General features: G+C 42.4%; 2 protein-coding genes across 5 annotated transcripts in view; one reads left to right on the plus strand and one right to left on the minus strand.

Annotated features, from left to right (window-relative positions):
* The window catches only part of FBXO11 (F-box protein 11), a 106012-nt gene extending 104651 nt beyond the window's left edge, over positions 1-1361 (plus strand). The window contains exon 23 of the mRNA XM_059078296.2: positions 31-1361. Coding sequence (XP_058934279.1) covers positions 31-160 — 130 coding nt within the window. The 3' untranslated portion in view covers positions 161-1361. The remainder of the gene's footprint in view (positions 1-30) is intronic.
* On the minus strand, positions 1328-19056 carry MSH6 (mutS homolog 6). 4 transcript variants are annotated; one of them, XM_067007643.1, is made up of 12 exons: positions 18633-19015; positions 11779-11978; positions 10039-10208; positions 7920-8576; positions 6896-7349; positions 6032-6481; positions 3940-4205; positions 2781-2898; positions 2425-2514; positions 1897-2051; positions 1618-1817; positions 1328-1498 (listed from the first exon to the last, which is right to left on the minus strand). In XM_067007643.1, exons 1-12 carry the CDS (start codon positions 18887-18889, stop codon positions 1417-1419), a joined length of 3099 nt encoding a protein of 1032 aa, XP_066863744.1. In that variant the 5' UTR covers positions 18890-19015; the 3' UTR covers positions 1328-1416. The 4 variants fall into 4 exon arrangements, with proteins under 4 accessions (XP_066863744.1, XP_066863743.1, XP_066863742.1 ...); XM_067007642.1 differs by having other exon boundaries at positions 6032-7349; positions 18633-18982; XM_067007641.1 differs by having other exon boundaries at positions 6896-8576; positions 18633-18971.
* Positions 19057-21583: the final 2527 nt, after the last annotated feature.

Raw genomic sequence — 21583 nt, forward strand, 5'->3', positions numbered from 1 at the left:
CCTAATCTTTGGGTTTTCATTTTGCTTCAGGTTTTTCTGTGACTGTGGTGCTGGAACACTGTCTAATCCTTGTACATTAGCTGGTGAGCCTACACATGATACAGATACACTATATGACTCTGCTCCACCTATAGAATCTAACACATTGCAGCACAACTGAATTCCTTCCCTAAAGAAAAAGTCCTGCCATTCTAACATCATAACTTAAAACATTTTTTTTTTTTTGGAAGAAGATTTAAAATATTTGCCCATGCTACAGGAAGAGACTGTATTAAAAGTGGATACACAAGGTCAGTTGACACTATGAAGCTCAAGCTACCAAAAAGAAAGTGGCAATATATTGACTCAGGATCTCAAAGCTGGGTGTTTTAGCATTACTGTGTAAAGACTTTCGAAGGGACAGAAGTGAAGAAAATAAGCTGCAATTTTGTACAGATACCAACTTCTGAAAAAAGCTGGTGTTTTTACAACTAGCATTGAATGCAGTCCAATTTGCAGTAGTACTCTTCAATAGACAAGCAGCTTTGTTGCTGCCTTTATGGACGTGGGTACCAATTGCTTTTGTAATATGGTAAAAATGTGAGCTAGCACTTCTGCATTTCTTTTGATTTTTTTAACATGTATTCAGATTGAGAAATATGATTTTAATGCTTTAATCTCATGTAGTTTGTTTTTAATTTCAAGCAAAATCTTATTGTACTTGAATGTGCCCTGTTTTGTTAGCACACCTAGACTTGCTGTAACTGTACTCATGTCCCAGTATGTACGTTCTTTCTATGAAAGAGAAAACACTAATCTTAAATTATATCCAGCAATGTTTCTGGTATCCTTTAAGAAAAGTTAAGACTATTATTTCCTTCCCTTCCCTGTGCAGCATTCAAAATCACCCCTAGACAAAGTGAGTGTTTTAATGAGACTTCCTAGGAAGGGATGCACTATAAAACAGAAGTATTCTTGTAACTCAGTTTTGTGAAAGGTAAAAACTACTATGTTTTAAAAGTACACTTTAGAAAGTCTCTTCAAAACAGTCCTGTATTTGAACTCTGTTCATAGTTTTTTTTTGAACAGTTTAGACAAATTGCTGGAAATTAAAAGAATTTCCCGCATTAAGCTGAGACAAGTATATATACAGCCCTATACAGTTTCATAGCTTCCCCCCCCACCCCATTTATGTGTATTGGTGACAGTGGGTATAAACAGCCTGAAAGTGTATGCATGTACCATAACATCTAGACTTAATATATTGTGGAGTATTCAATAACCATTATGTAGAAGGTAGGTAAGAATTAAAAGGGTTTAATTTCCTAGAAAGAAAATGGAAAAATGGTCATTTTTAAAAAATAAAGTTTATTAGATCATAATGTTGTCTGAATTTACCACCTTTGTCAAAAGTGAATTCAAAGCTTCCAATGTAGTCTATAGTTCCTCAATCAAAGTCAGCAACTTATGGACAGCTTCAGCATCTACAGTCGACCTTTCACTAGCCAGACAAACTTCCCTTAAAATAAATTTAAAAAAAAAGAACAAGTTTTAGTTTACGTTTTCACAGTGCATCATCCATCCCTTTACTGTTTTGGTAATCAACTACATGGTATAATTATATCCAGTTATAATTACCGAAATAATCGCAGTGACTGAGTCATCTTCTCAAATTCTCTTGCTTTTCTATGTCCCTTTTGAATAACCTCCTCTGGAAGATTAGCAAGCCTTGCTGCATTAAAGCCATAGCTTTTAGGACAGGCCCCTTTAATGAATTTATACAGGAAGGTAATAGTCTCCTGGCTGGGATCTTCACATTCATTTTCTACCATGCATGCCTAAAAAAGAAAAATTACATGCTGGCAATACAAGTACCCGTTCAAAAACACAACTTTTGAATAAACAACTTGTACATACCATGTGTCCTAGGCGCACTGCAACATTTTGAGAATAGTCTTCAACTAATGAATGGTAGTGGGTAGAAAACAATGTACGACACTTTATATTCTCGGCAAGTTCTTTAACAACTGCATTCGCTATTGCTGTCCCATCAAACGTTGCAGTACCTCTTCCTATGAAAATAAAATATACATGAATATGTATTACACAACCTGCCATATTATATACGAAAAAAATCAGTTTAGTATATCCAAAAGCATTCTGTAAACAGGCCCTCTCTAGCTAAGTAGGTCTGCTTGGAGTTCAGGAATACTACTCGAGTACCACTGTACTTCAGAAACTTCCTTTTAGTTCTCTTTAAATAGCCTCATTATCCAATAAAAATATTCTAATTATCCCTGTAAAACTGCCTCCTTAGGGCCAACTGTGGGGTCTATGGACAAAGGTGAGTGTATTCATAGTCTTTTTCTTTGAGATGTGTCCTTCAGACCATTTTCCAGAAAAATAATTCTTTGTACTAATGTTTTGGAAATTTTAATATCTTACCTAATTCATCCACAAGCACCAGAGAATGTGCTGTTGCATGTGTAAGTATACTGGCAGTTTCACTCAATTCAACAAAAAATGTACTTTCACCTAAAAAAAAAAAAAAAATCACAAATAGGTCATCATTTTAAGAATCCTATTGTAACAGTAGATTCATCTTTTAGGTTCATATCCTTTGAATCTATTATGAACTACCGTGGTACTAAGAGTAATGCTTTCAAGTGTCTGAAAGCATTCTGCCTTGCGTAACACCGGAAAAAAATAAAACATCCTATTTAAAGGTAGATGTGTTTAACACCTAAAATATAGAAATGAACTGTCAAATAACAGAGCCTTAGGTAGGAAAAAGAACTCACCTGACATTATTCTGTCTGAGGCACCAAGTCTAGTAAACACTCTATCGATTGCTGTGAGCCTACACACTTCAGCTGGTACGTAACAACCCATCTGGGCCATTACAACTAGTAGGCCAGCCTGTGAATGAGGGAGAAAAAGGTCTTTTATGACTGGTGTTAGAGAACAGAGATATCTATGTATATCCAGAAGACAGAGATAATAAGCCCTAATAAATATTTATTAACTAGTAGTTAGGCACTCTAAAAAAAAATCTTCACAAACCTAAGTAGGAAAAGTGAGGCTTAGGAAGGCATGAGGCTTAGGGCCTAACTGGCTTTATTTGAAACCTCAACACCTATATGCTAACCTACTACATTAGTGATTCTCAACCTAAAACTACTGATGCCTAGAACCAATTCCAGACCAAACAATCAGTTTCAGAGGATGAACACACCCCAACTCCCAGGTACTTTTTTGTTGTGCTCTCTAGATGATTTTTGACTTAAAAATGAAAAGGAGGTTGAAAACCACCTTACTACACTATTGCTCCTCTCTAGTTAGCAAATTTGTACAGAAATATAATACAGCACAGCAGAGTTAGGGGGTCAGCAAACATTTTTTGTCAAAGGCCCAATGTCTGTTACACATTGTTTTTTTTCTACAACCCTTTAAAATCTAAATCATATTTAGCTCAGTAGCTAGCTAACCCCTGGCAGAAGGTCAGAAAAATATACTTAATTGTCTTCCCTAAAAGCAGTTCCCAACAGTTAACTAGAGGTCATGAATCACTTTCCTGTATAACAAGTGCAATGGTTCTGTATAAGCATTCCTAGAAATGATCCTAATTTAAGAACAAACATAAAACATTTGTATAATTTTCATTCATTATGAATACCTCTGCATTCACAGGAAATGAATGAATTCAATCAAAGAGTTCATAAAAAAAACTCATGGCCTGAAACCACCTTCACCTTAATAATATACTTCACTTAACATCAGGCAAATATTTGACCAATTAGAATACAGTTCTTAGTTTCATGACTCAAGGAGTTTCCCTTTGCTTCCTAATAAGTCAATGACTGAATTATATCATATGCTCCTTGGGAAACGGTGGCTTAAATATGTACTATATTCACTCTTTGTTACAAATAATTTGGTGTAACAAAACTTCAAGTTTACCTGTCTCATGAGTGTAGACTTGCCCCCCATATTTGGTCCAGTAACAAGTACACAGTAAGCTTTGCCATTTTCTTCCTCTTCCTCACAGCCTATTAGAATGTCATTTGGAATAAAGTCATCACCAAAAAAAGTCTTCGTAATGCAGGGGTGGCGTGATCCTTTAAGGTCTAGAAAGGGAGGAGTATCTTCTTCTGGCAACAGAATTACTGGACGACACATAGGACCATCACCCCCTCGACTGTAGTTAGCCAGGCACAATAAGACATCTGTTAAAGAGAGGTCAAAAGTGAAGCTTCATCATTTTTGAGGTATCTTGATAAGCACAAAGGCCCAACTTCTATAAGAAGTCTTCCAGAAATGTTTTTTTAGTGGAGGTGGCATGCTCTACTTGCTCTTTAGACATGGCAGCTTTTTTTCTAAAAGTAAGCACGCTAGTGACATTGTTTTAAATGCACAAAAATAAGTCATCAGCCTAAATGTTTTACATGTCTTATAGCACTTGTACTGAAATGAGAAATAACTTCCAATTTCAAGCCCAAGAAAATTTCCCCTCAAAGTAGATTTTAAGTCCTCTAATATCTAAACCAGAGGTATGCCAAAGGAAAGCTAAGATACAACAGAGAGATGCTGTAGTGGTCTCTCCTTGATATAATCATGGAGCTAACACTTCTTAGAAGCAGAACATTCTGACAATAGGCACAATCTTAAGAGGAAAATATATTCACCAATTTTGAACACCTGAGCTGAGGGATGATTTTACATTACCTACCAAATTGTTTAAAACTGTATTGGCTTAAGGAATAAATGTGGCACACGCAAAAACCACGATAGATACAAACTCAAAAACAAAATAGGGGCTTCCCTGGTGGCACAGTGGTTAAGAATCTCCCTGCCAATGCAGAGGACATGGGTTCGAGCCCTGGTCCGGGAAGATCCCACATGCCATGGAGTAGCTAAGCCCATGTGCCACACTACTGAGCCTGAGCTCCAGAGCCTACAAGCCACAACTACTGAGCCCACGTGCCACAGCTACTGAAGCCTGTGCGCCTAGAGCCCGTGCTCCGCAACAAGAGAAGCCACAACGAGAAGCCCGCGCACTACAACGACGAGTAGCCCCCACTTACCGCAACTAGAGAAAACCCACGCACAGTAACGAAGACCCAACACAGCCAAAAAATAAAAAATAATTAAAAAAAAAAAAAAAAACAATAGGATGCCATTTTATTCTGGACAGTTGTGTTCAGACTAAAATAGTTTTGTTACAAATTTGGGTAAACTATGGTTGCTGCATTTTTACAACAGAAAAAACCCAAAACTGTAAAACAACCAAAGGCTCCAAATGACCTGGCCATGAAATTTAAAGAAAAAGGAAATTACTTATGAAGCTGAAAAGGTTACCAAATTCCAAATACGTAAATCAGGGCTCTTAGAAATCAACTGTAGAAAAGAAAGTGTGACACCTTGGGCTAAAAGAAAAAGGGAAGAGGGCTTTCCCAGGTGGCGTAGTGGTTGGGAGTCTGCCTGCCAATGCAGGGGGCACGTGTTCGTGTCCCGGTCCGGGAGGATCCCACGTGCTGCAGAGCAGCTGGGCCCTTGAGCCATGGCTGCTGGGCCTGCACGTCCAGAGCCTGTGCTCCGCAACAGGAGAGGCCACAACAGTGAGAGGCCTGCGTACCGCAAAAAAAAAAAAAAAAAAAAAAAGAAAAGAAAAGGAAGATTAAAATCTTTTGAAACGTTCATGTAAAGAGATTCACTGAAATACAAAAAAGAATGCAAGGGTGTGTGTGTGTGTGTGTGTGTGTGTGTGTGTGTGTGTGTGTGTGTGTGTGTGTGTGTGTGTGTGTGTGTGTGTGTGTGTGTGTAAACGAAAACTGAGTGATAGGTCAAGGGATAGCTTTAAATTAGTGTGACAAAAAATAGCTTAAACAGCATTTATTGAATACTATAAATTCAAATGAAATTTGATCAAAATAATATGTGTCACTTGAGTTTAGGGATACGAGTCAATGAGGACTTTCCAATCTTAATATACAATTGGAACACAGGACGTTACTAACCAAAGCTTTAGGAACAAGCCTCCTAAAAATCTTACCCAACACTGCGATGCACTCCACAGCAGCCTGCCAGTCCTTGTAATTTTTATCAAAGTTATAGAACAGTCGCCGCATGCAGTCCTTTAATGATACATCTCTCCGTTCTTCAGCATTTATCAGATTAGCCAACTTTTTCTCAATTGTTTTGGTCCAATATCGTTTACAGCCCTTCTTGGTAGATTTCAACTCATATTCTTCTGGCAAATTACGGGTGATGAAATTCTCGGGAATTTCCAACTGGTAACGATTCCTACCAATTCCCCAGTAGACTATGGTCCTACAGCCAATTCGACTACGCTGTTTCTCCAAGTATTCCAGGAGGCTCTGTTCATTTTCTCTTATGTCAGCAAGAGCTTGATCATAATCAGAGTCAAATCCTGCTTTGGGAGTAATCAGTCCAGTCTTTCGAGCCTTTTCATGGTCAAAGGCTGTATCCCATCGGTTTAGTTCTAAAGTCAAATCAGGAAAGCGGCCTTCAGGATTTTTTGTCTGCAGAGTAAGGACCTGCTTAAGGATTTTAGACTTAAAGTCGTCAATGACTTCTTCCATAACCCCTATTATTTTACATAGTACTTTGAATCCTTCCAGAGCAGAAAGAAAATCAATAATCTTTTTTTTGCTATATGTGGTTTCTTCATACATTATAGCCCTGCTATCTGGGTGGTTCTGGCTCTTCAGGGGAGAGCCAACATTATGAATTTTACTCAGTAGCCTCTCAAGGTCTGGAAGCTTCTTTAGAAGGTCTACAACCTCAGAGATTTTGTCAGGCACAGCCATTAGGTCCTCTATGGCATCTAGACGATCACTGATAACATAAGGGTTACAGAGTGGGGCACAAAGCCATTGCTTTAGGAGCCGCTTACCGAAGGGAGTATGGCAAGTATCAATCTTCTCTAACAGGGTCCCTTCAGTAGAACCATTTGTTCCATTCAGAAAAATCTCCAAGTTGTTTAATGTCACAGCATCTAGCACCATTCGCTGATTGGCTTTAGCAAAGACAGCACCAGGTCTTGTAGCACGGACCGTGTCAGAATCCAAGGGAATATATTCTTCAAAATTAGCCATTGATAAAAGCTCCTGATCAATAAGGCATTTTTTGAGGTAGAAGACACAGCCACCAAGAGCAGAGAGGGCCAATTCACTCTTCTCTCCCGGTGTCAACCCAACAGAATCAGACTCTGAGGTCATATCTTTAAGCACCTGGGGTAACATCACCCCACTGTCCTCATTTAACTTGTCCGTAAAATATCCTTCTTCAAGGAGAGTTCTCAAAGTTTTGGCTGCATCCCAAAACTGGGAACCTGGTATCAGACCTTCCTGAAGAGAAGAGGATAATGAACCCTTGAGAATCATCTTAGTTTCCACTGAGAGATTTCCTTTCTCAAACAAGACTTGTACTGGAGAATAGTGTGCCACTAAAGTCCTAAACCTGGAACAATGGCGATCATCTGAAAACTGACCTATGAAGAACTTCCCTATCGAGGTATCAACAAAACATACTCCATACACTCGAGCGTGGCCAGAAGAATCATCATCTTTCTCTTTGAGGCTAAGAAGGTACTTACTGTAGTTCTCTGAGGGATCACCTTCCAGCACACTGTAGGTCTGTGTACCCTTGGTAATGACCCTACAGATCTCCCTCCTCACCACTCTATCAAACTTAGATATATGTGCCATCTTTCGGCATCGTGCCTCCATCATTTCCGGGGTCTCGGTCTGTTCCACCCGTGCTACTTTATAGCCCTTCTGGACCAGGGAATCTGAATATCTGCCAAATGCAATTTCAGGGAAACCAGAATGGGCCCAGTTGCCTTTCATGAATACCAGCCCTAGTTCACTGACTCCAATAAGAGCATCCATGTGGTACAGCTCATAAAACTTCCCCACCTTATAAAATATGACAAGATCAAAGTTCTGAGACTTAATCTGCCACCACTTCCTCATCCCAGGAGTACAGGAATTAAGGAAATCCTCAGGCACATAGAGTGTGGATGCATCAAAATCAGGGTGATCAGGTCGCCTCCTGTGCGTATCTCTTCTCTTCTCTTCCTTAAGCCACTCTAAAGTTTCATGATACCAGATGGTGGGCCGACTACTGTCATCACATCCTCCACTAATGTGGGCTTGGGATTCAGAATTTTGAGGGGCAGAGAAAGCACTCAAAGTATTCTTGGTTTCTGATGAAATGCCAGATGCTCGTTTGGTGGCTGAGGGCATTTCCTTCCTTGAACTTTTCCTTTTGAGGGAGCCATTTCCAGTTACCATTCTCTTCCTCTTTGGAGCAACTTTGACAGGGCTGTCCAGGCCTTCACTGTCACTATCCCCTACTCCACTGCTTATTTCATCACTGCTTCCTTCCTCCTTAGCATCTGGCTTAAATTCCACATCAGAGCCACCGATGTCACTCTCAGAGTCTGATATGACCCTTCGTTTTTTTATCTGGCGGCTACTTCGCCTAGATCCTTGCACCTTTGGCCTCACTTCCTCTTCACTCTCAATTTCATTTTCTTCTTCACTCTTATCTGATGCGTAAGTGGCACCTGCCTGGAAGGCAAAGAAAAGTATTTTAAAACAAAGTGGAATTTGGAAAATGACAATATTGGTGTGGAATCTCTCAATATGCTGCAACTTCATCTATCAAGAAAAGAACCCACCTCCAGAAATAAACTATTTTCTTTCTCAAGGGATATCAATTTCAGTTTCACCTAACATTAAAACAAGTATCACAATATAGGATTAAGTGATTCTGTCATGAGAGTTCTATCCTATTCAATACTGATGAAGTCCTTAGGATGACCACACATCACAAATACCCATTGGTGATGTCCTCCTCATTAACAGTCATAGCTGTGGAAAAAACTTTCAGTCTTCTGCTTTCCTTCTTCCAGGGTCACCTCTCCTCTTACATTTGGACAAGTTATGAAGTTTACCATTTTATAAATTCTTTAGTATAAAAAAGCAGTAAATCAACCTAGTTCTATCCTTGCTTCCCACAAACCACTGTATCTTCTTGGGCAAGGCACATTCACTTATTATCATGGGCCTCCCTCATACGTAAAGTAGGTTAAATGATTTCTGTAGTTACCATCCAGGTCTAAACATCTGAGTAACGTTATGATCTCTGGTCTCAACCTCAAAAATAAGATTAGAAACTCTTCTTTCATTTCTCTTAAAGTACTCATTATATTAACTTACATATTGCCTATCTCATCTAGAATAGAATAAAACAAAATCAAGCTTAGTTATAGGTGAATCTTAAGCACATGGCATTAATTTAACTAAATTAGAGGATGATGACTATGTTTGTTTTAAATATACCAATTATTTGTTCATTTCCTTAACAAGACTTAATTCGCTCAAATAGTGACCATCGGGCTTCCCTGGTGGCGCAGTGGTTGAGAGTCCACCTGCCGATGCAGGGGATGCGGGTTCGTGCCCCGGTCTGGGAGCGGCTGGGCCCGTGAGCCATGGCCGCTGAGCCTGCACGTCCGGAGCCTATGCTCCGCAGCGGCAGGGGCCGCAGCGGTGAGAGGCCCGCGTACCGTTTTAAAAAAAAAAAAAAAAAATGACCATTAATATTTGAAACCAAGGTTGTATTTCAAGGTTACTCAACCTCTATTCTTACCAATCCAAAATACAACAAAAGTATTAGAGCATAAAACTGGATAATTAATTTCCACACCCTCATACAGAAGCTTATTACCACACACCATGACCAATTTTATCACCATGTCCTTACTGTCCCTAGCTCTATATACTGGTTACCAAAATGGTGCTGCCTTTTACAGCATGTGTCTTTCTAGCAGGCTTGAGAACTTAAGTAAAAAGGGGTGTTAGGCTGCTGAGATTCTAAATAATATAACATGACCTATAGTCCAGGAATGTATAGAAGTATGCATGTATGAATACTAAATAGATATGTGGAAAATACCCCTCTAATATGCCCCTGACCCTTTTTCATCACTCTCCTAACAGAAGTAAAAACCGTCTGTTAGCACTGTCCCACCTCCGTCTCTTCTTCCTCCTCTGGTTCTGAGGGCTCATCACACACTGCCAATTCAAGCCTCTTAATCTTGTCTTTATTCAAGGCTTCATCTGCACGCTGCATTGCTCTGAGTATTTCAGGCTTTGAACTGTAGAAATGACCTCCTTTCTGGGCTTCCTTTGACTTTGAACCTAAAAAACATATATATTTATTTATTTATAAATAGGAACTGTTGGCTGGATATTTGGCTCAATGTTTAACACTTGCCCTAAGGAACAAAAGTGACAACAATCAAGTATAATTTTTAATCTCCCATTATTTCTGATTGATACAGATAGATCAATAAAGCCTACAAGGAAGGAATTTTCAGGGAAAAACTACCAGTGAAACTGAAATTACCTGTTTTACCTCCTTTAAGCTGCCTTAACTGTTGGTCACCCAGGACCGCTTATAGTCTCTCTTCTATAATGACCTGGGACTGTGACCCTAAACACCTAGGCACACCTCTTCAGGTGAGGCATGAGATGTAAAGGGGGTTTGAAACCCTTTGATGCAAACTACGGCTCTAAGACCTTGCCCCCCAAAGAAGGCCTGTTTTTCATGCATGCCTGATTTAGTCACATACATGTATTGCAACAATTTGGATATCTAAAGGGCAGAGAGCAGTACACACACGGGTTGTTTTATAAAATAATTACAACATAAATGTAAACTTTTTTGATCTCTTTTTAAAGTCCTTTTTTGCCAAAGCTTTGTTTAGAATCTCAACATTAGTCCTGGAAAAAGACCTCATTTATCATCTGGTCCAACTCTCTCTCTCATTTTATATATATGCAGACAGAATCAGAAAATAAGATTATATAGCAAATTAGTGGAGAAGACTGAACCAGTTTTCTTTATTTTCTTTCCATCCTGCATGTCAGATTTCTGTGTGGACTTAACCTTCTTCAGTGTGCCGTCCCTGCCCTACAGGATGAGGAGCACTATGACCAAAAGGCATGATTCCCAGAGGCTTCTGGGAAACTGAACATTGTTCTGATTCCAAAACACTGAGTTCAACAATGTCCTAGCCAGGAGAGTCTGAAGATAGTGGAGAAAAACCTGTACATGCTGGACTGTTCAGGCACTGCATCCTGCAGTCATACTGTACATGCACTGTACAATCCAAGAGACTGATAGGGTGCACCCAGCCCAAGTGAAGCTATAAATGCAGGACTGCTGATGTCTGTGATAAATAAGGCTGGGCCTGGGAAGAGAAAGTTAAGGTTCCAGAAGTCTGATTTCTGATGTGAAACTCAACGCAGATGTGCTCATAAGGTGAGGAATTTGAAGGCCAGGTAGCATGCATCTCCATCTGTCCTAAAGAATGTCACTGATTTATATTCTATGCATGTTGGCTGCATTTTCTTTTGGAACCTTTAAGATGGGAACACTTTAATTTACTCTTTTCATGTCTGAGTATCGCATTTTGGTCCAAATCACGAGATCCAATCATGAAATCATTTTTCCTTTAATGATACGATATTGCTATAAGTCTCTCAGAAGGACAGAAATAAAAATTCCACTCCGCACAACAAACTGGCTTAAGACCAGCTGCATCTTACCCTTTTCCCATGCTAGAAGCTTTCACCACACCACTCCTGCAATTTATTCGAGTAAAATATGCTTAATTCCACTGTATGGGAGACACTAACACTCAGACTCATGTGTGCGTGCATGCTCTCTCTCTCACATACACAATCTGCAGAGTGAATCTTTTACCTGTATATGGCTTTAATAGCCTTCTTCTAACCCAGCCCCTTGTTGGGCTGTCATCAAAAAACTGTACATGAACTCGGGCAGACTTTCCTTTCTCACGGATGAATGTTCCATCAAAAGGGTGGTTGTAAACCAGGCAAGGCCACCAAGGGTAACCCTCCATCTTGGCCCAAACCAAATCACCTGGTGAGAAGTCACAAGAACTGTTGCCAAAAGGAAATACATAATTTGGTTAATATTTTGTTAAGCTACATTAAAGGCAATTACCTACAAATAAGCAATTTTAAGGAAGGTATCTTTAAGACTCCTTTGAAATTTTCTGGCATTAATATTCAGGAACAGAAATTCTAGAATTAATGATTTTTTTAAAACATTTTCAAGTTATTTTTAAAAACTTAAGCAAATATCACAATGTTTATTAAGACAAACAGAAATATAATGGTATTAAGGTTAGAGACTATCTCAGAATTATTCAAGGTTTAAAAACTGTGGCAGAATTCTGATAGACTACTGATAGCAGGAAAAAGACAAACTCATTGTACTTGTGATCCAAATTATAATGAGTAACACCTGTACTACAAATATGGTATAAATTAGGAACAGGATCTGACCCAAAGTATGAATACCAAACATACCGACTGTGTAAATTCGCTACTTATATTCAATATTATTGACTTTGCTCCAATGTATTCCAAATACTCCAAAAGCTACCTATAGCACACTACTACCCCCACCCTCACCCTAAAAATCTAGCTTTATGGAAAAACTTAAGAGATAAGTGCCTAGTACCCCAAACAGTTGAGTACATAATGCCTACAGAATCAACAGAAGATTCAATCTTCACAAAAGCTGATTTAGCCCTAAAGGTTTCCTGAGAAAGGGAGAGGAGGGGAAAAGAGAGGGAGAAGGGTAGCAGTGTCCAGTAACAGACTACAAGAGTCCCTCAGTGACGGAGAGGGCACAACAACTGATAAACCCTGCTCAAGTACTATATACCAAGATTTTCTAAGCCTGTTTACAGGTTTTTGTTGAATAACTACAAGTATAAAATAAGCACATTACAAAAAGAATATTTTAGACATTTTTGAATCATCAATTGAGTCCACCTTATAAAATCAGGCCCAATCATAAAATTCTTTCTTCAAAAAATGTGAATATGGAAATCCCTATGCTGGACAGTTAGAAAAGAAACCAGAACAGGAGCATAGCTTCAGCTGGTGCTTATATCAAGGGCCCTTACGGTACATTCTTCTTTCAACTTAGAAATCTATAGCGACCTGCACAACTTTGTAATTATTGCTGTCAAACACAAGGCTCATCTTCAAACAGGGAGCTGTGTCTGCACCATTCAGACTTCTTACCTTAAGTGCTTCACCCTACCTAACATATCCATTAATTAACAGGAGACAAAGACCCTTATCTTGGTGTGGAACTGTCAAGCAGGCTTTCCCTTAACTTAGGAAGGTAGCCACTCAACCACAAAGTCTACCACACACTGGTATCAGAAAACCACAAGCTGGGACTTCCCTGGCGGCACAGCGGTTTCAGAATCCACCTGCCAATGCACAGGACATGGGTTCAAGCCCTGGTCCAGGAAGATCCCACATGCAGCGGAGCAATTAAGCCCACAACTACTGAGTTGTTGTGCACCACAACTACTGAGCGGCGCACCTAGAGCCCATGCTCCACAAGAGAGGCCACTGCTCTCTGGAACTAGAGGAAGCCCGCGTGCAGCCACAAAGACCCAACGCAGCCAAAAATAAATAAATAAAGTTATTAAAAATAAATTTTAAAAAACGATAATATATCTCAAATGTTTGATATTCTTGGGATTTTAAGGACAGTTTTAAAAAAGTAAGAGGAAAAGGTGACAGCTCAGAAAAACAAGTGTAAAAGCCTTCATACAACTAAAAATAAGAAATGACTTAAGCGGGCTTCCCTGGTGGCACAGTGGTTGAGAGTCCGCCTGCTGATGCTGGGGACACGGGTTCGTGCCCCGGTCCGGGAGGATCCCACATGCCGCAAAGCGGCTGGGCCCATGAGCCATGGCCTCTGAGCCTGCGCGTCCGGAGCCTGTGCTCCGCAATGGGAGAGGCCACAACAGTGAGAGGCCCGCGTACCGAAAAAAAAAAAAAAAAGAAAGAAAAAGAAAGAAAAAAGAAATGACTTAAACTAAATATACAGGGAACAGATCTTTAAGCTTTTGCTTTAAAAATCACATTATTTTTGCTCCCTCTTCAGCCCATTACCTTGGTGTCGATTACTAGTTGTGCCCCAAATTTGTAAGCAAAATTTTTGGCTATCTACTTTTTAAAAAGGAATCAGTAGATAGCAATGTACTGCTAGAATTTGCTCCTATAAACAATAAAAGATAGACTGGGTATGTCTAACAAAAACTTGTGTATGTAAATACAAGTTTCACAAATGTGAAACATGCTCTCAAGCCAACTTTAGAAATCAAACTATCAGTGTTTTTAACTACCTCTTTAAGGTGGACCATTAGAGCAGAATTCCCTTACCTTCAAACAGCTAATGAGAAAAGAGGAGTAATCAGAGCAATTAATAACAAAGGCTCCCATCATACCTGCCCATCTACCCATACCTCTGCCCACATACCTGGCTTTCTTTCCTTCAGCTTGCATAACTATGGCACCCATCACTTATGCATTAGGTCTACAGTGACCATATAAATTATCATCCAAACTGGCCTCTCAAACTATTTCCTAAATAAATTATCATCCAAACTGGCCTCTGAAACTGTTTCCTAAATATTATTAGAAAGGAAGTCTACATAAAAAACTAAAAGAAACCAGGGTTGTTCGGAGAGCAGCTTAAGAAGCAGGGACATTGACCATCGTCATCAGAATGAAAAGATGTTTTCAAAAGTTTTGAGGGCAGGGACTTCCCTGGTGGCGCAGTGGTTAAGAATCCGCCTGCCGATGCAGGGGACACAGGTTCGAGCCTTGGTGCGGGAGGATCCCACATGCCACGGAGCAACTAAGCCCGTGCGCCACAACTACTGAAGCCCACCCGCCTACAGCCTGTGCTCTGCAACAAGAGAAGCCACCACAATAAGAAGCCCACGCACTGCAACAAAGAGTAGCCCCTGCTCGCTGCCGCAACTAGAGAAAGCCCGTGTGCAGCAACAAAGACCCAACACAGCCAAAAATAAAAAATAAGTTCTGAGGGCAATGTTAAAAAGTCATAAAAGCCAGCTTAAAAGAGGCTTCCACTGACCAAATTGTAAGTTCAGCATCTTTTTAAATACCAGTTTTAATTATATCGATTAAATCAAATTAGGTCTGTGAAACTGAGTCCACAATGATACTTTTTTAAAAGCCTGAATACTTTTCTTACAGTAGTATTATATTAGGTGTGATATTATTTGGAAAATATATTACTATAGATTTAATTGTATGAAAATTCTCAAGAAAGGCACCTACAACTAGGGCAGATAATTACCTTTAACTAAAGGCTCTTAGGAAAAAAAAACTTGTCAATGTCTGACACACCACTCCTATAAATGAGTACAAGGCATACACTTAAAATTTTTTACTGCCCTCATTTCTCATAATCAACAGATAATTATCACTGAAATAAGACTGAAAAATAAACTAGCTAAGACTTGCTTAGAAAACCCAGATTTAGTTGTCAGAAGCCTTGCTCACAGCTCTTTCAATTATGGTCTTAATAAACTACAGAAGAAATAAAGCATTGAGAAGGAGGCCTAGGGTGCATAAACATACATCCTGTAGCCATTTATTGAAACTGATGTCACCTCGACTCCTTCCTTTCTCTCATCAACACAAGTGGAAAAATACTTTTGCATCACACCTGACTGACAAAGTAAGGGGGAAAAAAAGAAAATAACAGGCAAAACACTTTAACACTGGAGCACAAGAGAAAAACTAAATGACAAATGACCATTAAAAGATGCTCAACTTCTTTTAAAGAGTTCAACGACCCTCAGAAAAAGTCCAAGTGTCTTTGTAGCCCATCAGCCTGTTGGTGACTGGATCTCTGCATACCTAAGGCTCCTGCCTCCTCTTCATTCTCAATTTGCAGGACCTTCCTCTTCCTGCACCAGCTTCTAAAACTCCCTCACCTCCACAGTAGCCTGGCTAACTTCTTCTTGTCCTCTCGTCTCAGCCTAGAGAGCTGAAAGCCTACCCAGACCCACACATACCCCATCCTCCCCACAAAGCACACGGAGCTCACTGACTCTGCTCCTGCTCTAGAATTGCCTTTTTGCTTGTCCCGTTCACTGTTATATTGAGGATCTACAATGCCCAATACTGTGCCTGCCAGAGTAGATAACGTTAACATTTGCTGAATGAAAGCCAAATCTATGTATAAAAAAATAAAGTAAAATTCAAAAATTAAGAAAAAAAGAAAACCAAATCTATATACTGAATGGAGGGTTTCTTTAGAAGCCTAATATCAAATGCCCATTTTTCCTGAATACTTTGGAAGTAGTCCCCATAGTAGGTGGTCAAGTGTAAACAATGTTATGCTTTTACAAGTCTCCTAAATTCAGACCTCAAAACAACAAAGAGCATACGCTATTCAACACATAAAGCACAACCATACAATAAATACTTCCATCCGTTTAGAATGGATGCAGGAAGAATCAAATTCATGTTTAAGTAAACATTATTAACACATTGTGCATCTCTCGCCATGAAAAATAGTCTGTTACAGAGGATGCACATGTAGGGAAGGAAAAATATTTTCCCCTTTACCCTTCTGAGTTCTTGGCTAAGAGCCCCGTAATAAAAGATTAACAAGAAAAAGATAGACAAAAGTTTATTAACATGTATACCATACCTCCCCATAAACGTGGGAAATACTAAGGAAAACTAAGTAACTCCTGGAGATGGCCCGAGTCACCAACTTAAAACATCATCTGCAGCTTTATAAAGACAAAAGAAAGATGGGGTGGCGGGGACAGGGGACAAATAAGGGAGGTTACCAGGAAAAGAACAAAAAACAAGGGTATGGTTGTTATGCAGATTTCAGTCAGTGCCTTCTCCATTTAATAAGTTTCTGGTGATTTAGAGTCACTCTTCTCTTCCTAGTACAGAGACGGAGACATCCTTACAAATGGAGATTTCCTTTTTAAATGTAAATTTCCCTTACAGAAGAGTAACTTCTATAGCTCTCAGAGCTTCTGCAGTGTCCCCCAGTTTCTGTGTCCCCCGTTTCTCAAAAATTATCAGTTCAAAATAACCTCTATGCCAGAGGCACATTCTGGGGTGGCGTATCCTGCTACTCTTCACACAACTACAGAAACTGCTTGAGAGGGTCGCTTAAAGGAGAATAACACTGTAATTCCACGTAGACTTTGAAAAAATCTATATAACACCTAAAACGCTGGACACTGTAAATCAACTACTCAAGTTTCTGATCTTGAATGCGTTCTTTATTTTTCTGTACCACTATTTCTTCATCCTTTCAAATGGCTACCATTACAAACTATGCCTAATACAATACCTGGAATACAGTAAATGCGAGCTTTTCAAAATGTCGCCCGCTGCTCCAACAAAGGCCAGCCAAGCCCTGGAACAGCACTGAACTGCCGAGAAAGCGAGGAAGACACCTCTGGGCAGGCTTCCCCATAATCGCGTCCACACGTCCCCGCCCATAGTCAGATCAAGGCATTTGGAGGCTCACTCTCAATTCCGGAAAAATTACACAGCCCCAACCTCTCCTGAAATCGCCAACAAAAGATGCACTATATCAGGGATTTCCCTGGTGGTCTAGTGGTTAGGATACTGGCCGTCACTGCTGGGGCCGGGGTTCAATCCCTGGTCGGGGCCTGGGTTCAATCTCTGGTCGGGGCCTGAGATCTCAAAAGCCTGGGGGAGGGGGGCGGCCAAAAAAAAAAAAAATAAGATGCACTGTTCCTTAAACTAACATTATTTTCAACTGGCACAATACTTCCAGGTGTCAAAATTAACACTGTTCCTAAACTTTCATCTGTTTGGGGGCATATGCTGTCTACCTACAGGATGAGCCAACTGGATCCCTGCACTTGCTGCTCCCCCGCCCCTGCAATCCTTACTATCACCAATCAGGCCCCTCCATCTACGAGTGGACACACCCCTCGCGCTCTAAACTCGTCGTCCACCCCCAACCCCCATACCCAGGCCGAGGGCCCGCCCACCCACCCCGCCAGAGGCTTCGAACCCGAGGCTCTCAGCCAAACATCGAGCATATTCCTCCAACGACTACTGGACCGGTAATTCGCCGTCCCAGCAGTGAAGGAGAAACGTTCCCCGGGAATCCCACTCGCAGCACGCCGCGCCCCACAACCTGCAGGTGGCCGGCGGTCATCCCCCCGGCGGGCATTTCCTCCTTCTCGCCACCCCTCCCCCGCCCCGGGCAGGCACCACCCCCTCTCTCGCCCTGGGGGCGCACCCCACGCCGAGCAGGCAAGCTCTTTTCTCTTCCCACCGCACCCTCAGTGCTCCCGTCTCTCATTTCTCCTCCCTGCCCCGAGCACCTTCCACTCCTCCTCCCCCACCTGACGGGACCGCGTGTCCTCCTCTACCTCCGAACTAAGCGCACCCTCCCTTTCCCTTTCAACCCTTCGTACACAGCCGATTTTCTCCTACCCTGTTTACAAGCTACACCCCCCCAAGGCTCCCTGCGCTCTTTCAAGCCAAATATGCAACCCGACCTCCTCCGAGCCCAGGCGCTGGCCGAGCACCCCAGCCCCCCACCCCGAGGCGAGCCTTCCTTCCTTGGGCTCCCTGCGCCCCCCCCCCACTGCACCACCACCTCCGAGTCCAGGGCCTGGTCGCGCACCCCCCAGGCCCCTGACGCGACCTCCCTGCGCCCCGACACCCCGCTACCTGGCGGGGACCGCAGGGGCTGCCGACTTCCGCAGCCCTCCGTTGAGGTTCCTCGCCTCGGCCCGCGAAGTGGAGCCCGCCAGGGGCCCCGGCCCAGGCTCGGCCTCGCTCCAGGCCGCATCCCCGCCTGGGGAAGGGGAGGCCCCGGTGGCGGCGGCGGCGGCGCTTTCACTTGAGGCCCTCACCGGGCCTTTGCTGGCATTATTCAGGGCTGGAGACTTGGGGAAGAAGCTGTACAGCGTGCTCTGTCGCGACATGGCCACGGTCGCCGAGGCCCAAGCGCTTTGTCGGACCGAGCCACTAGAGGCACGGCAAGTACCGCGAGGGGCCTCCTGGCGGGAAATCGGGGGGGAGGCGCGCTCTGCCGGAGGAACACTGGCCCCATCGGCCAATCGGCAAGCCGTTCGCGGGCAGAGTCCCGGGCTGCGCGCGTCCGGCCCCGCCCCCTCGGGCGCCAGGAGACGTGGGGAGGGGAAAGGGAGAGGAAGGGGAGGGGAGGGGCGGGGCGCGGTCAGCACGCCGCGCGGGGTAGCTGCCCGTGGCGCCTCCAGCGTTTCCGCCCGTGGCGCCTCCAGCTTTTCCCCCCAGCCCCGCGGCAGGAATGGCCCGGGGCTGGTTAGGACTGGAACACCTCGGCCCGAGTGAAGCTGAGCGCTGCTGCGGGGCTGGCCCCCTCGGAAAGGCGTTCCTCTTTGGAAGGGAATCTGGTGGTCGCGGGGGTGCGATCACGCGGGGCAGGCGTGTGCCGAGTGCGTGCACCGCGTAGGCATGAGTGGCCGCGGTGCAAGGGGTAAACCGAACGGCCACAGAAAGAAGCCCTGGCGGAGAAACGCCTTCCAGAGCCTGCATGAACAATCCTGCTGTTAGAACGCTTACCCCAAGGAAACGGAAAAGAAAAAAGGGATCCAGACTTAAATCAGCAGAAGATCAAGTCTTCTGTTCTTTGTATTCCCAAAGCGTTGCACGTAATAGGCACTTGATAAATACTTTACAACTGAACGCTAAGTTTTTGGCCCTGTATGAGTTTATGATTTAAAAAAAAAAAAATTGTCAACCACACAGCTTTCCTCTGCCGAGAAGCAATCCAGGCATTTCACATAGATTAACTCATTAAATCCTCGCAATAACCTGTGAGGTAAGCATCAATACTTCAGGTCCACTGTTCCTTATCTGAACCTCTTGGGCCAGGTGTGTCTCAGAATGCAGGATTTTTCATATTTTAGAAAAGTCACAAGGTGTGAATAAAAAGTTCCTATTCTCCAAATTCAAGAAACAAGTTGGAAGACTGACAGCTCTTTGGCCCTAATCCCAAACTGTGAATAAGTAACTATGGAATCCAGAATCCCAGAAACCAGCCCCAATCAGCAACAGCTGTGCTTTGGTACAAACATATAAAGATCAGCTCTTTGCTTTGTTCAGGAGGCTGTGTTCTGCCACACCGTTCTCCTGTGCTAGGCAAGTAATAAAATCAGCTTTGTTTCAGAAGCAGTATTTGAAATAATACTCTTCCCTACATGAGTATAATACATGACACCCTCAGAGAGTCTGGGGCAACACCCTAAAATCAAACGTAATATTCCTTCAGCAGAACATATGCTTTTTCACACTAATTGGGATAAATATAGACTATAAATAGCCTCGGGTCAGCTCAGGTCAAAATTTGCTACCAAATGAGTTTGCACAAAACTTGTTTTTCAAAGCTTTTTGGATTTCAGAATTGCAAGTAAGGCATTTGTTGACCTGTCTTATATCTCCTTTTTATGGCTGAAGAAACTGAGGCACCGATGGCCCAAGACCGAACAGCCAGAAAAGGGTGGAGTAGGAATTTAAATCCTAGGAAGTGTTTCTGGAGTCCTGTGTTACTAATAGAAATGTTATATTGCCTTCAGTTTAACATCGTTTTATTTTATTTCATCCTCACAACATTATATTAGGTTGAACTGTATAAAATTGCCAATAATCAATCTCTTTTTTTTTTTTGGCCACGCTGCACAGCTTGTGGGATCTTAGTTCCCCCACCAGGGATTAAACCAGGGCCCTCAACAGTAAGAGCATGGAGTCCTAACCACTGGACCACCAGGGAATTCCATATTCAAACTTTTTCAAAGTACAAAAATTCTGTTTCATTTTGTTCAACTTAATATGATGTTATTATTCTTGTTTTACAGAGAGGAAATGTAGGCTCAGGGGGAATGAGCCAGTTATAGGACAGAGGTTAAGAGCCAGTGCTTGGGGTAACTCGAGACCTGGCCTCTGACCCTAACTCACCAGGCAGGTAACAGCAATTTTACTTCTCTCAACTTGTTTCCTCATCATTAATGAGAACAATAATAACTTTGGGCCAAATTTTGGAGGCCCGTTAGATGCTTCCCACAAACAAGTAAAACGAGTAAGAAGTCACACAACTGAGAATCATCAAACACACAATCCCTTAAAGTCACCCAGCCTTCTCCATGCAGAAGGCACATACTGTGCATGCAGAACACCCAACTCAGAACAAACAGAACAAGCTACTTGTTCAGAGTTTGCTACCACCACTTGTGTCTGGCAGAGACTTAAAGGCAGGCAGAGGAGTAGAAAAGCTTCATAGTGAAAAAGCAGAGGCATCGGGTGTGCTGTGATTGGCCGTGGGATAGCTGGAGGTGGGCTAACTAGAAGTAGAGCATCCTCTGTGATTGGTTTGGGGAAGCATACTTAGCTTCCTCTGATTGGTCCTGAGTTGGAAGTGGGGATTAAACAAATAGAAAAGCTGGGGACTTCCCTGATGGCACAGTGGTTAAGAATCTGCCTGCTAACGCAGGGTATTCAGGTTCGAGCCCTGGTCCAGGAAGATCCCACATGCCACGGAGCAACTAAGCCCAGGCGCCACAACTACTGAGTCCACATGCCACAACTACTGAAGTCCGCAGTCCTAGAGCCCGTGCTCTGCCACAAGAGAAGCCACTGCAGTG

This window comes from Kogia breviceps, chromosome 11 (genome assembly GCF_026419965.1).
Source record: "Kogia breviceps isolate mKogBre1 chromosome 11, mKogBre1 haplotype 1, whole genome shotgun sequence".
NCBI classification, from domain to species: domain Eukaryota; kingdom Metazoa; phylum Chordata; class Mammalia; order Artiodactyla; family Physeteridae; genus Kogia; species Kogia breviceps.